The 13,925-nt window shown below is 41.4% G+C and overlaps 1 protein-coding gene across 3 annotated transcripts in view; it reads left to right on the forward strand.

Moving 5' to 3' along the window:
* The window catches only part of PIK3C2A (phosphatidylinositol-4-phosphate 3-kinase catalytic subunit type 2 alpha), an 89,826-nt gene that overhangs the window by 51,066 nt on the left and 24,835 nt on the right, over positions 1-13,925 (forward strand). For all 3 annotated transcript variants that reach the window (XM_061610250.1, XM_061610249.1, XM_061610251.1), the window contains exons 15-20: positions 1,059-1,201; positions 7,165-7,353; positions 9,079-9,172; positions 10,178-10,272; positions 11,070-11,250; positions 11,354-11,458. In XM_061610250.1, the coding sequence (XP_061466234.1) occupies positions 1,059-1,201; positions 7,165-7,353; positions 9,079-9,172; positions 10,178-10,272; positions 11,070-11,250; positions 11,354-11,458 (807 nt within the window). The remainder of the gene's footprint in view (positions 1-1,058; positions 1,202-7,164; positions 7,354-9,078; positions 9,173-10,177; positions 10,273-11,069; positions 11,251-11,353; positions 11,459-13,925) is intronic.

Consider the following 13,925-nt stretch of genomic DNA (forward strand, 5'->3'; position numbering starts at 1 on the left):
AATAAATCAGTTTTCCAATAACATTTTTATTTCATTTATTTATAAATATATTTGCTGTTTCATTTAAAAACATCAAAGCAGTTTACAAGTTAAAAAAACCAATTGTGCAATAAAAACATTAAAAATGCAATAAAAACAAAGATTGCAAAAAGACATTTATTTATTCACAATGGAAATTTCAGTGATAGTCAGTCCTTGGACTCTCAAAAAACTATGTGAGGATATATCTGCCCTTTTTCTCTTATCACTGTTCTGTGTATAGCTGTGCAGTCTGTGCATATATAGAGGAGTAAAGTATTGCAGAGTAATGCAGAAGTGCAGGAATTTATGTGGCATTGCTTCACTGTGAGAGTTTAGACTTAAAGATCTCTATGTCTAAGTACTTTTGAGGGATTTACACATTATAGGTTCTTACACACAAACCTGTATTTTTTGTTCAAGGATATGTGTTTAATCCAGAGGTACAGACCATTTTACCATCTTAAGACACATTGGGAAATGAGTGCTGGGATTGGCTTCTCAGCATGCCATAACTGTGAAAATACGCACATATCCTTGTACATGAGTATGGACCTTTGTATGTAAGAAGGTATTATGTAAAGGTATAAAGGTATTCTGTAAATGCAGGCTGTTGGTAGAGGGTCATGCTTTTGAATACACCCCTATGTAGGAAACAATACCAGAAAGGTAGTTTATTTACTTGTGATAAGTTCAAGGGAGAATTCAAAAATGTCTTTCTCCATCTACAGCTTCATTTAGTCCATTTTGCATTCTACTGTATGGTCCAGTTCACATTTTAGAATAACTGCATATGCAACCTTATTCTTGTATATAACTCCACTATATGTATTATTTGTAAGCCCCCTTCACACACTACATGTTCTTTTTGATGTTTATGAACTGTGCCTTTGGTCATTGGTGAAGTTTTGCTTTTTGTTTTTTTACTGGGGGGGGGAATGGGGTGCTGAAAAAGAGGTTATAGTTCGGATGTAGAAGCAGTCTCTTAGTTGCCATGTCATAATTCACTTGGATATTAATTTATTTTTTAAAATTTTCAGATTGACTTCCCTTCCTTACCATTTGATATTGTATACAAAATTCCTCAAGCTGCAAACAGTACCACATGTAATTCCATAGAAACATTGGAAAAAGATTCAAGAGAGCGTCTTCTTTCCATTCTTTCCAAGGAGGGTACACTTGGGTATGTTGTCTAGCATTAAGCATGGTTAGCCAACATAATGCTCGCCAGATGTTTTGAACTGCAATTATTGTCAGCTCCAACCAGCATAGCCAATGATCAGAGATTTTGGGGGTTGTAGTCCACAACACTGGAGGGTACCATGTTGATTATCCCTGGTACTAAAAGTGGTACTTTTCCTTTCTATATAATTAGCATATAATTACCTTTTTATTTAACATATATTTTTGAAATGTTGCACTGTATTGGATTTTGAGTTTCTTTGTCTTCTAGATTACACATCCTGACTAAATATAGTACCCCACAAAAGCATCTTCATACAGATGCAGAACAATACCATATTTCCATACTTCTGGATCTCAGGTCTAAACATTTTGTTATTCTCTTGAAACCTAACATTCCCACAGGAAATACACTTCAGAATACAGTGAGGCACCCAACCAATCTGCATATTGTCATGTATGACAATTAACTCTGCATTTCTTTTTGTTGATACAGTTTAGATTTTAACAGGATTCTTGGTAATGTGGGGTCTTGCATGTGATCTCAGCCCATTACCATCCTATTTGGGTGAAATAAGTAGGTAAAAGCTGGGAGGGAGTTAATAGTGTAATAGTGTAAAGTATGTGTAGATTGTGACGATCCTGATTAGACCCATCTAATGAAAAATTGAAGTTGATGAAAAATTTGGTCACAGTATAACTCCAAGCATTGTAGGGTGGGACGTCTTCTCAGTATCTCTGGTGGTCAATCTCTGTCTGGAGGTCAACATGGGAAATACCTTCTTGTTGATTATCCCAGACCTCAAATCGTGAATTGCTGTTTGCAGACTGGAGTGGAGGACACTCTGTTGATAGGAATGATCCTCCTTCTGGAAGTGACAGGCAGGGCCCTTACCAATCTTCTGTCTCCTCTCCAATAAGAGGTCATCCCTCTCACCAGACCAACTGGCAGAGTGAGACAACTCCTTGACCCCACAGAACCCCAAACTCAAACTACCCCAAACATACAAGGGAGAGCAACCCAAGAAAAAACACTGAAACAACCAGGCCTAAATAAGACTGAGTAACGTCCCAGCCATAATCCACCCCAACTAAATGATAAACAACACATCACAGCACCTGCCAAGCAGAGGAAGTGAGAGACGGGTCGCTAGCACATGTTTTGGTATAGCCTGGGGGTTATAGTCACTTATGGTGGACTCATAAGAACAGTGAGGACCAATTAAGGTTCCAGTTAGGAAACCTTTGGGCCACCTGTGGTAACTTAAGACCCACCCCCTTAATGAAGCGCTTGTACAAAGGATGTGAAGTACCAAACCACCAAGACTTGCCAGAATGCTGCTGAGCGCTGCTGCCTGGGGTTCTGTAGTGCTGCAGCTCAAGCCCCTCCCTCCACCCTGGCTTAGAGAAGCCAAACAGATATTTTATGCCTCAGGAAGTAGAATCCACCCCTGATGAGAAGCACTAAAAGAGCAACACTAAACATGTCATCAAGTGAACTCCATTGGTGGATACCCAGTAGGAGGATAGTGGGATATCTAGGACACTCCCAGAGAAATCCAGCTGTATCAGCTAGACCCTTTTAGCCTTCAGGCTGTCAGCTACAAGAGGTCTGGCCTAGGATACACTATTGGTCCCTGCCAAAGCAGGTCCTCCCTCACTGGAATCCCTCATGGTTCTCGCACAGATGAGTTGAGCAGGTCTGGAAACAACGGATACCATGGCCAGTAAGGTTATCAGAATCACCTACGCCCTTAACTGGTGCACCTTCTGCAGTGTGTGGGGAGAAGAGCCCCTTTGGGCCAGGACACCTCCAGTGCATCTGTTGCACGGGAACTGGGAAAGGAATGCTGCCATCTGTGGCAAACAGATTCATCGCCAGTGGTCTAGCTGGTCTACAACTTGAGTGAAGACCTGAAGATGCAGCTGCCACTCCCAACTCTCTGATGGAGATCCTGCTGAGCCAGTCCGCCATTAGTCTGTCCACCCTGGCCAGATGTCCGTCCCGAAGGAACAGGAGGTGACACTCTGCCCAATGCAGAAGATTGTCAGGCAAATGCCATAGAGTCAGCCACCATCATAGCTCTCTCCCCCCCCCCCGGTAGCTTGTCTGAGAGGGCAACCCTAAATTTTGCTGTTTCCATGGTTTGGTCCTGGAAGGGAAGGAGAACTGCTGAAGGAACCAGGAATGGTAATGAGCCCACGTGACCAGGATTGTGACAGGATAACATCCAGTGCAGCTATGCTAGGATCATGAGGTCCAGTGACTGTGATGCAACCGCTTGTTCAGTTAGCTCCAACACCTTCTGAACCAGTTCTGGAGTTGGATAAATCTGAAACCGATCTGTGTCAAGAAGCATGCCCAGTGTGTGAGAATCAGGGAGCTCTTCTCCAGATTGACCACAAAACCCAGGTCCTGTAGGTACCAAAGGTACCTACAGGTCCTGCATATCCTGGTGACCCCTCTTCTGGGGCAGAGCCCAGACCAGAATGTCGGACAGATAGAGATGAAGACAGATCCCTGTGGTGTGCAGATGAACTACTGAGGTAATCAGCACGTTGGTGAACACCTTCAGGGCTGATGATCGGCCAAATGGAATGGCCCAATACTTTGTTGTATGAGAACCAAAGGAATTTGTGGTGACTTGGTTGAACTGGAATGTGCAGATATACCTTGAAGATGTCAGTGGAAGTCATCCAATCCTCCTTCACAGTGCCGTGACTATTGAACAGAGGGTTTCCACCTTTGAGCCTCATTTTGAACATGCTTTTGTTGAGCCACTGGAGATCCACGATAGCCCTGATTTTGTCATATTTTTGGACACCAAGAAAAAGATTTAATAAACTCCACACCACTCCTGCAAGGTAAGCACCTGTTCTATCACACAAATGGCAATCAGATGGTTGATTGCTTTCCTGGAGTTGCTGGGTTTCCTAAACCTTGGAGTTGGGAGGAACTTGCTGTGCAGCTGGGAGAATTCCAGGACATAGCTGGCTGTGATGGTGCCCAGTGCTCACCTGTACGTTGTGATACTGTGTCCCTTGCCCACAAAGTGCAGAAACTGAGCCCCCACCAGAAGTTGAGCCAGATCCCTGGTCATGTCAGATGGAGGTGGGCTTCTTGGCACCTTTGAGTGACTTAAAGGAAGAGGAGGAGGAACAAGCAGCCTGTTTAGAGGTAGGCTGCCTCCCACTGGGCTTTGAATTGCTGCAGCCTCTGGGTTTCGTGAAGCTTTTGTGATTATGAAAAGAACTGCTTTTGTGCCCCTTTCACTCATCCTTTTTAAATGGAAGGGAGCTCCATTTTCCTGTTCTACATTTCAACCAAATGCTTTCCCAGGGGTTCCCCCAAAAGCTCAGGGCCTGAAAATGCTAGGCTGACCAATTTTTGCTGGGAAGCCTGGTCCACCTCCCACTCTCTTAGGTGATATGTTCCTCCTGACGACCATGGTGGCCGCCATTGATCTAGAGAAAAACTAGAGCAGATCCAGTGAAGGTTGAGGGATATGAAATCTTTTTCAAGATATCTGTGAGGTGTTCGGGGACCTCATCTCTGGGTCCCAATTTCTCTACCCCTTTTGTTTGCCACCCTGGGCACCTACTGGGAGGAAGGGTGGGATATAAATCTAATAAATAATAAGCTGCCTGAGCAAAAAGGAAGTTGCTGTGTTTCTGAAGGCCACAGTGTCTGCCTCAAAACTGCGCCAAAGGGTCCCTTAACATGTTTGTTGCAGGGGTCTTTCAGGCCACCCTCTCACCCTGAGGGAATGGCAGCTTTTGATGCCAGGCTGGAATAGTACTATGGCTAAGCTTGGTGGCAGCAGAATAAAAAGCCTTCTTGGCCCCTGGAGTTGGAGGAGGAGGCTTGGTGCTGACAGTCAACGGATCATCATCTGGGAACTGCAGCACTTTGTGTGTCTTTGCCATAATTGGCAAATTCCTGTGGGGGTCACAACCTCCAGCTCCTCCAGAGAGAGCACCCTTCTCCTCCTGGGGCGAATGCACTGACCCCAAGGGAGCCTTCCCCCCCAGGGTAGGGTCCATCACTGCCTCCTCAGGAGTAGTAGTGGCTGCCTGCTAGGTGGTAGGCAGGACCTCCGAATCCCTGGTTGTTTTCTTTGGGGGTTGGTGGCAGGAGAATGAGCAAATACAGAGGAAGACAAAGAAGAGGACCCTCCTTGATGCGCCCCTGGAGACAGAATCATGGGGCCTTCATCTCATGGATCTGTGATTACTGTGCTTCTTGTCTTTTTAAGAGAAGAGGAGTGCACCCCTGCTCAATAACTGCATGAGCAGGGGCAGACTGGGGCTTCCCTCACTTCCACAAATATGTAGCCAGGAGAAAAACATGGGGAACTTCCCTACAGGTGGAAGCATTCCCTGTTGACTATCATGAACCAAGAATGCTGCCAGGTCCTGACCAGGTAGGGAGGCCTGGAGGCAATTAAAGCACTGAACCTCAAACCAGAGGCTAGGGTCTCTTTAGAGTCTGACCTGCTGATTAGCAAGAATAGACTGGAAAGGCTGCAGAGCAAACCAGACCCACATCCTGCCTAACCCACAGACAGGATCAGTGTGGTGAGAGGGATGACTCCTCCCCCTGGAGAAGAGGCAGAAGATTGGTAAAGATCCTGCATGTCACTCCTAGAAGGGGGATCATCCCTATCAACAGTGTCCTCCAGTCTGGCAAATATAACTTCAAATCGTCTGCCTTATTTATACTTGGTATAGTTACTAAGGAATATGGGAGTCACCTTTGTCTTCCTAACCTTATATTCAATCCAGGGCCTAATTTCAATTTTTATTGATAATTGCACTCCTATAATTCTGTTATATGTATGTATCATTTCTTTATTTGTTTTGCATTGTGGAGTTAGTTGAGCTCAATAATTATGTGTGAGTATTTTGTTTTAGTGGACGATGGAATGTCTCAATAAATGCATGGGTTTTTTGCTTGCAATAACTTGTTTTTGTTTAACAACCACCAGGTATTTTATTTGGTGGCTTTCTTGGGGTACATTTGACCCTGATACCAGATTATTACAGTCTGTTTTTCCATCCATAGAGGGTTAATTACTTAAAATTACTTAAAAACATGGCTCTTTGGACAGGCCTTTGGGGTCCCCGGGATGGGCTAATTTCTTTATATTGTTTTAAAATTGTCTATTGATGGCCCTGTACTGCCGCTTTTTAAAATGGTTATTGTTGACTGCATTGTATTTTATTATGTATTGTATTATTATGTATTGTTGAATTTAATGTTGTACGTCGCCTAGAGTGGTTTCGGCCAGATAGGCGACACAAAAATTAAATTTATTATTATATTATTTATTATTAATTACTAGTTTTTTCTTTGCAGCTTGAGCAGTTGCTCATTCATTTATTTTTTCATGTTTAATTTTGTAACTACAATAATATAACAAGCAATTGTTTTAGCTTTAATTAGGAAATCCTCCTACCCAGTGTTGAGAACAGGGACTGAGTGAGCTATGTGAGTGAACAGAAAACAACTAATTAGAGAGGCAGGCACCTCAAGCAAGAGGCAAGTAGAAAGCTACTGTGTAAAGATACATTGGCAGGGAAAAGTGAGGCATTTGCTGTAATAGAGTTTACCTCTAGGTAAACACAGGGCTGTAATAAGGGTTACATGCTGGATTTTTATGGGGAATACAGTACTATTAAGTGACATATGGAACAACCACATTAATTCCACTTGTAGCAGACTTGTCGCAATGCTGCTGTAACACTAAAGTTCCCTAGTATGGAAGCAGCTTCAAAGTTTTTCTTTACCATTCCGATTGTAATGGCTTTTTCCCCTACGTGGATCTTTTTGTAATATTACATTCTGTCTGTCCTAAACTTTTGAACTGTTTTGTTCCCAAAGGGTATGCATTACTGACTGCTGTGGTGGTCATAATTATGTTCTCATAAACTAATAGAATGTTTTGAATTCCTTTTTTTTAGATTGTCTAGAAAGGATAAAACATTTTTGTGGGAGAAAAGGCATTTTTGCCATACAGATCCAAACAGCCTTCCAAAGGTATTGGCCAGTGCCCCAAACTGGGATTTGACAAATCTCCCTGAAATATATTTGCTGCTTCAACAGTGGCCTCCTTTGCCTCCTCTGACTGCATTAGAATTACTGGACTCTGGGTAAGTTAGATAAGTTAATTTCACTAAGTGCATTGAAAAGTAACACATTCTGAGCTATTTAGTACTTGCTTCTTCAAGCTAGAAACAGAAGCAATATTCATAATTCATTAACTTACTGACAGTTTGCTGGCTTAATGGAAGTTTTAGCTGCCACATGAATGTGTCTGTGGAGGCCACAAATGATTAAATGCTCATATTGTAAGGCTTACAGTTTTAAATTGCTACTTATTTTCAAGGCTTGCAGCCTGATGATGAGAATTTTGTGCCAGTAAATAACTGGGATGTAAACAAGTGCCAGTAAACAAGTGGGATGGAACATGCTTGCCACTGCACCAGAACATCACAGTGTTGATGCTGACATTGGAAGGACATTATTCCAGGGAACTTCAGTGCTAAAGAATAGGAATATCACTTCTCAGATCAAGATAGCTTTAAAGTAGAGATGTGTGATGGCATGTTCTATTGCTTATCTTTTTTCAGAGAGATAAAATCACTTGCTAACTGTATTTTACTAGGTGCAATCCAGTGTCTTTTCTGTTGTGATATATCTAGTGCTTTGGAGAGTCCCTTTTAGCCTGTACCTTGTCAGGAATGCTTTTAACCGTCCCAGTAAGGAGGCAGGGCTGAGAATTCTAAAGACGCTAGCACATTTTTTGGTATAGCCTGGGGGTTATAGTCAATTAAGTTCTACTTAGAGTATACCGATTTAAATTAATAAATCTAAGTTAGTCATATCTATTAACTTCAGTGGGTCTAATCTGAATAGGACTGGCATTGAATACCACTCTGGGAATTTAATGAGGTTTTTTAAAACTGTTTTTATTCATTTTTACAGAATAATTAAGCATGTAACATTCAATAAAAAAATAACAAATACATAGATGTATACAGAGGTGCCAAATCTGTTAGTCACGTCTGTATATCTGCTTTCAGTAGTTGAGTGTGTTTTTCCATAATGTACCATGAGTCATTGGTGGTTTTGGAGTCAGGTTTGAGTTATTCACATAGGAGATGAAACTGATCCAAGTCGCATCATAACCACTCTTGTATCCTCTGGCATGCTTTAGTTTGTCATTGAGCATTTCTGCCAATGCAATCTGCCATATAATTTTACCATCTGTTAAGAGTTGGTCTGGTTCAGGCCTTTCAATGCCTGCTTATCAGTTGACAAGCCCATTAAATGTTATTAAATCATTTCATAAGCTTGTGTTTTCTTCATCAAATATAGCTAATAAAGCTGATTGAGTGTAGCTCTAATACATTTTCCAATAATATTTTGCTTTCCAAAAATATTTCCTGCCAGAATTCTGTATTCTGGGGCAGTCCCACCAAAGATGCAGAAAGATGCTTTGTATATCACAATCCCTCCAGCATATCTTACTATAAAAGATTGATTTATGTAACTTAATTTTAATTGGTGTTGAGTGCCGTCTGTGTAGTAATTTTAATGTATATTCTCTTACTGCTGATTATAGTCTCTTATGAGACTGATTATAGGTTGTTTTTGAACCAAAGTTGTTTCCACTGAAATTCATTTAGATTTCTTTAAAAAATAACAAAAATAACAAAATACAAATAAAAAGTCTTAATTCCAAAAACCTCCAGGGAAGCATGTTCTTGTTTAACTTAGATAGCCTTATAGACCCAACTCTACTGTTCTATGATTCTATGATATGATATGATCTTAAATTAAGTATTGTTCAGTATAGATATTATGTTTTGTAGCTTTGCAGATCAGGAAGTAAGAACAAGGGCTGTGCAGTGGGTCGAGGCAATAAGTGATGATGAACTTGCCGACTTTCTTCCCCAATTTGTGCAGGTGATATGAATTACATATCTTAAAAAGGAAAAAAATCCCTAGCACCTATGATTACGCACACACATAAATTACAGATCATTTAGATGCAGTAGTATTCTAATAAATCCAAGCTACAGTTTCTAATTTACCTAGAGCAAATAGCAGTTGCTCTAAAAAGGCAAACTGAATCTACTCGACTTACCTCCCTCCTTGCTTACCATCTCCATGCAGCCATAGTTGCTTTTTCTACTCTTTGAATATATATACCCTCCTTCCTTCTTTGCAAGGGTCACAGAAAAGAGAATACTGAAAGCTTAATGCCGTGCAAGGCTGTATGTAGACAATACTGGAGATATATTTCCAAGGCTGCAGTAAAACTCAGTAGGATATGAGGATAGTGATAATGGGTCTGCCTGAATGCTAAGATCATTACCAGAGGCCCTCCTCAATGCCCCCTACCTTCTGACGTTAGGTAAGCAGTGACTGAAAAGAAGATCTTTCCAGCTGTGATGCCCCACATGTGAAATGTCCAGGGAAACTTGCCTGGTGCTGAACTTGATGCCAGATTAAGACTTTTTTTATTTGCCCAAGCCTTCCAGCATGTTACCTAAGCTGGTTAGTTGTTGTTACATATTTTATTGTCTCTGCTAGTTTTGTCATTGATTGCTCTATTGCGTAAAAGCCATCTTAAACTTAGATTTATGCTTGACATTTTTGTTTTACAAGTAGTTCTATTTTCGTATTGTTGTGGGAGTTCTGTATACACATATACTGAACTATTCTGAATGAATAGTAACTTGCATCTGTGCTGAATAGTCCCAGGAATATGGTTCTGGGAATAGTTTCCCCCTAAACTATTTGTAAAAATTGCAGGTATCTGGCTTAGCTAAGTCACCTAAAGTTGTGTTCAGTTAGTATTACACCTATATGTTATACTACTACTCTGTAGCCCTAAAATAAAAAGCTGCTTTTAAACCTTAGCTTATAACTGTGTTGGGTAAAACATGATCTCTTTTATATATTTAGGCACTAAAATATGAAACCTATCTGGACAACTCTCTAGTCAGATTCCTTTTGGCCCGAGCATTAGGAAATATTCGAATAGGACACTATTTATATTGGTAAGAAGATTTACATTCTTTTTTAATCATCTGTTCTCAGACTGTATATTCCCAGACCACAGTGGAAAGTTAATTTCGGAATAAAAACTACAGTATTATTAAGGATCACCGTTCTTTATAGTGCAGGAAAATCTGCTGCCACCACTGGAAATATTTTTAATTATGTGTTCTGAAAAACCTGGAGTGCACTTACTTTCTTTCTGATACCTTCAGAACCACAGTTGATATCATTCTCTGTGAAACTAGTGCAGTTCATCATACTGTATCTTAAGCAAGATGGTGATTAGTAAAGAAACCCCATGTACAAAAGTAACAAAATGATAACTCCATTTTACCATTACCTGAATGTAATGTTCCACTGCAAATGTGGTGGAAGGGCAGGATATAAATATGTAACAAGTAAATAGAGTTAATATATTGTATAAATCAGCCTTTCCCTACCTTTGGATCCCCGGTTGTTGTTGGACTACAATTCCCATCATCCCAGTTAGCATGGCCAATGGTCAGGAATGATGACAACATCTGGGGATCCAAAGGTTGGGAAAGGCTGAAATGGTTTCAGGTGGCATGGACCTGGATACAAATATTAATTTATCTATTGCCACATATTCTCAGTCCAGGATATGAGTCTTCTGTGGAACCTAAAAACCCTGTGCTAGTACTAGAGAGAAAATCTTAAATCATAACGTAAATTCACCTTTTCTTCCCCACCTCACAGCATAAATTTAGTAAACCACAAGTCCATGTATAAGTGCAGTTTGTGAAGTAAACCAGTCTAATATTATGTAATATTTCAGGTTACTGAAGGATACCTTGCATGATATCAAACATGGTGTAAGGTATGAGCGTATCCTTGGTGCTTTCCTTTCAGTCTGTGGCAAAAGACTGAGAGAAGAGCTGGAAAAGCAGACAAGATTGGTACAAATCCTGGGAATGGTAGCAGAAAAAGTAAAGCAAGCAAGTGGATCTGCCAGACAGGTTTGTTAAATTAGGAGGATATGTGTAATATGTATTCTTAATTAAAAACACTTCCCAATATTTCATGTAGTTAAAGTTTTAATCCTGTATTGTTCATCAACAGATTGTCTTGCAAAGTGGAATGGAACGTGTTCAGTCCTTTTTCTTAAAAAACAAATGCCGTTTGCCTCTCAGTCCCAGCCTTGTAGCTAAAGAACTGAATGTCAAGGTATGGTGTGCGTCTAGATTTCTAATCTAGTATAATACACATCTCTTTTACATGTAGCAATACCTTCAGGAATGACCAAAAGGTGGGAAGGATGAAACTGATTTGGGGGGGGGGGGAGAAGGATGATATGGATCTGTCAGTGAATGAAACCATTGCTGGATGAGACCAAAGGTCCATCTATTCAGCATTCTATTTCTAACAGTAGCCAGCCAGTTGTCACTGGGAAGTTCACAATATGGCATGAAGACAAGAGCCCTCCCCTATAAATCCCCAGCATATGGTATTCAGAAGTATGTTGCTTCTGAATATGGAAGTTCCACTGATACCTAAAAGTAACCTAAAATTCTCTGTGTGCGGATTCTTGGTACGTATTTAAGAGTGCTAAAGCAGGACTACAGCTGAACGTCAAAAAGACTAAAGTAATGACAACATAAGATTTATGTAACTTTAAAGTTGACAATGAGGACATTGAACTTGTCAAGGATTATCAATACCTCGGCACAGTCATTAACCAAAATGGAGACAATAGTCAAGAAATCAGAAGAAGGCTAGGACTGGGGAGGGCAGCTGTGAGAGAACTAGAAAAGGTCCTCAAATGCAAAGGTGTATCACTGACCACTAAAGTCAGGATCATTCAGACCATGGTAGTCCCAATCTCTATGTATGGATGTGAAAGCTGGACAGTGAAGGAGGCGGATAAGAGAAAGATCAACTCATTTGAAATGTGGTGCTGGAGGAGAGCTTTGCGCATACCATGGACTGCGAAAATGACAAATAATTGGGTGGTAAAGGTAAAGGTGTCCCCGCACTTGTAGTGCTAGTCGTTTCCAACCCTTAGGGTGACGTCTTGCGATGTTTACTAGGCAGACCGTATATATGGGGTGGGATTGCCAGTTCCCCGGCCTTTCTTTATCCCCCAGCGTATGCCCGGTACCATTTTACCGACCACAGATGGATGGAAGGCTGAGTGGACCTCGACCCCTTTTACCGGAGATTCAACTGCCTCCTTCCGTTGGAATCGAACTCCGGCTGTGAGCAGAGCTTTCGGCTGCATTACCACCGCTTACCACTCTGCGCCACGGAGGATCTTGGGTGTTAGAACAAATTAAACCAGAACTGTCACTAGAAGCTAAAATGATGAAACTGAGGTGATCATACTTTGGACACATAATGAGAAGACATGATTCCCTAGAAAAGACCATAATGCTGGGAAAAACAGCAGGGAGTAGAAAAAGAGGAAGGCCAAACAAGAGATGGATTGATTCCATAAAGGAAGCCACAGACCTGAACGTACAAGATCTGAACAGGGTGGTTCATGACAGATGCTCTTGGAGGTCACTGATTCATAGGGTCGCCGTAAGTCATAATCGACTTGAAGGCACATAACAACAGCAAAGAATACTACCATCAGAAGTAGAAATATGAATACAAATTAATTTTATGTAATTTCATCTTGGCTTCAATACTTGTAAGAACTTCATGAAATTTGAAGACAAGTACTGAAGTATCAAATAGGTTTGGGTAGGTACACACTCATAGGAAGAAATAGGAAATTATATAAAGTATACTCTTTGTTGTGACACAGGTTGGGAGGGGAGGCTTCGAGATGCCAGACTCTGACTTGGAGGATTGGGAAGATGAGCTGGGGGAAGGGAATAGCAGAAGGGTTAGACCACAAAGCATGCAGATCCCTGTCACTGACAGCTCGACTCCCCCTGAATCTGGCCCCCCTGCTGAAGGGCAACCAGAGCAGGCAGAGATTGCCCCACTGGAGACTGCTCCAGTACACACGCACACCCAGTGCCTACGCCTGCGTCGGAGGTGCCGCCTGCTTCACCTGACATTTCCCAGCCAGGCACCCCGCAGCTTCCCACAGTCGAGCAAGCTGACCGCCCACCACTCTCAGAGGGGGAAGCTGAGAGACTGCCTCCTTTGCCGTGTGCGTGGAGGCAGCTGAAGCACAAGATTCAACAGTCACTGAGGAGGAGCCAGTGTTTATGTACGAAAGCCAAGCCTACTTAAGTTGACGCAGGGAAGGGGTTCGTTCCTGAGTCAACGTCAGAGCACTGCAAAGTTATGCTTAGTCAGAGTTAGCCAGGGCAAAAGTTCCTAGAAAGCTTAGTTAGGTTAATGAGGCGCATTGCTTTTGATGTAACTGTAACTATAATAAAAAGAGAAAAAATCACATCCGCGTCTGAGGCTGGATCTCTTGACTTCGGGCATGACACTCTTCTGCAAGCTTTTCCCCATGCATTACTGAGGACTGGATAAATCCTTTTTATCTTATATTGCCAATAGGGTACCATACCAATCAAAAATATAGTATAAAGGGGGAAAACAAGAATAAAGAACAATACAGATAAATATCTATAGTAAATGCAAGTAGGTTATAAAACTGACAAAATATGTTCCAACAGTATTATAAGTGATAAAAATGATTATAATCATTTTTTTAACAGTGAAGCAC

This window comes from Rhineura floridana, chromosome 2 (assembly GCF_030035675.1).
Source record: "Rhineura floridana isolate rRhiFlo1 chromosome 2, rRhiFlo1.hap2, whole genome shotgun sequence".
Lineage (NCBI taxonomy): Eukaryota > Metazoa > Chordata > Lepidosauria > Squamata > Rhineuridae > Rhineura > Rhineura floridana.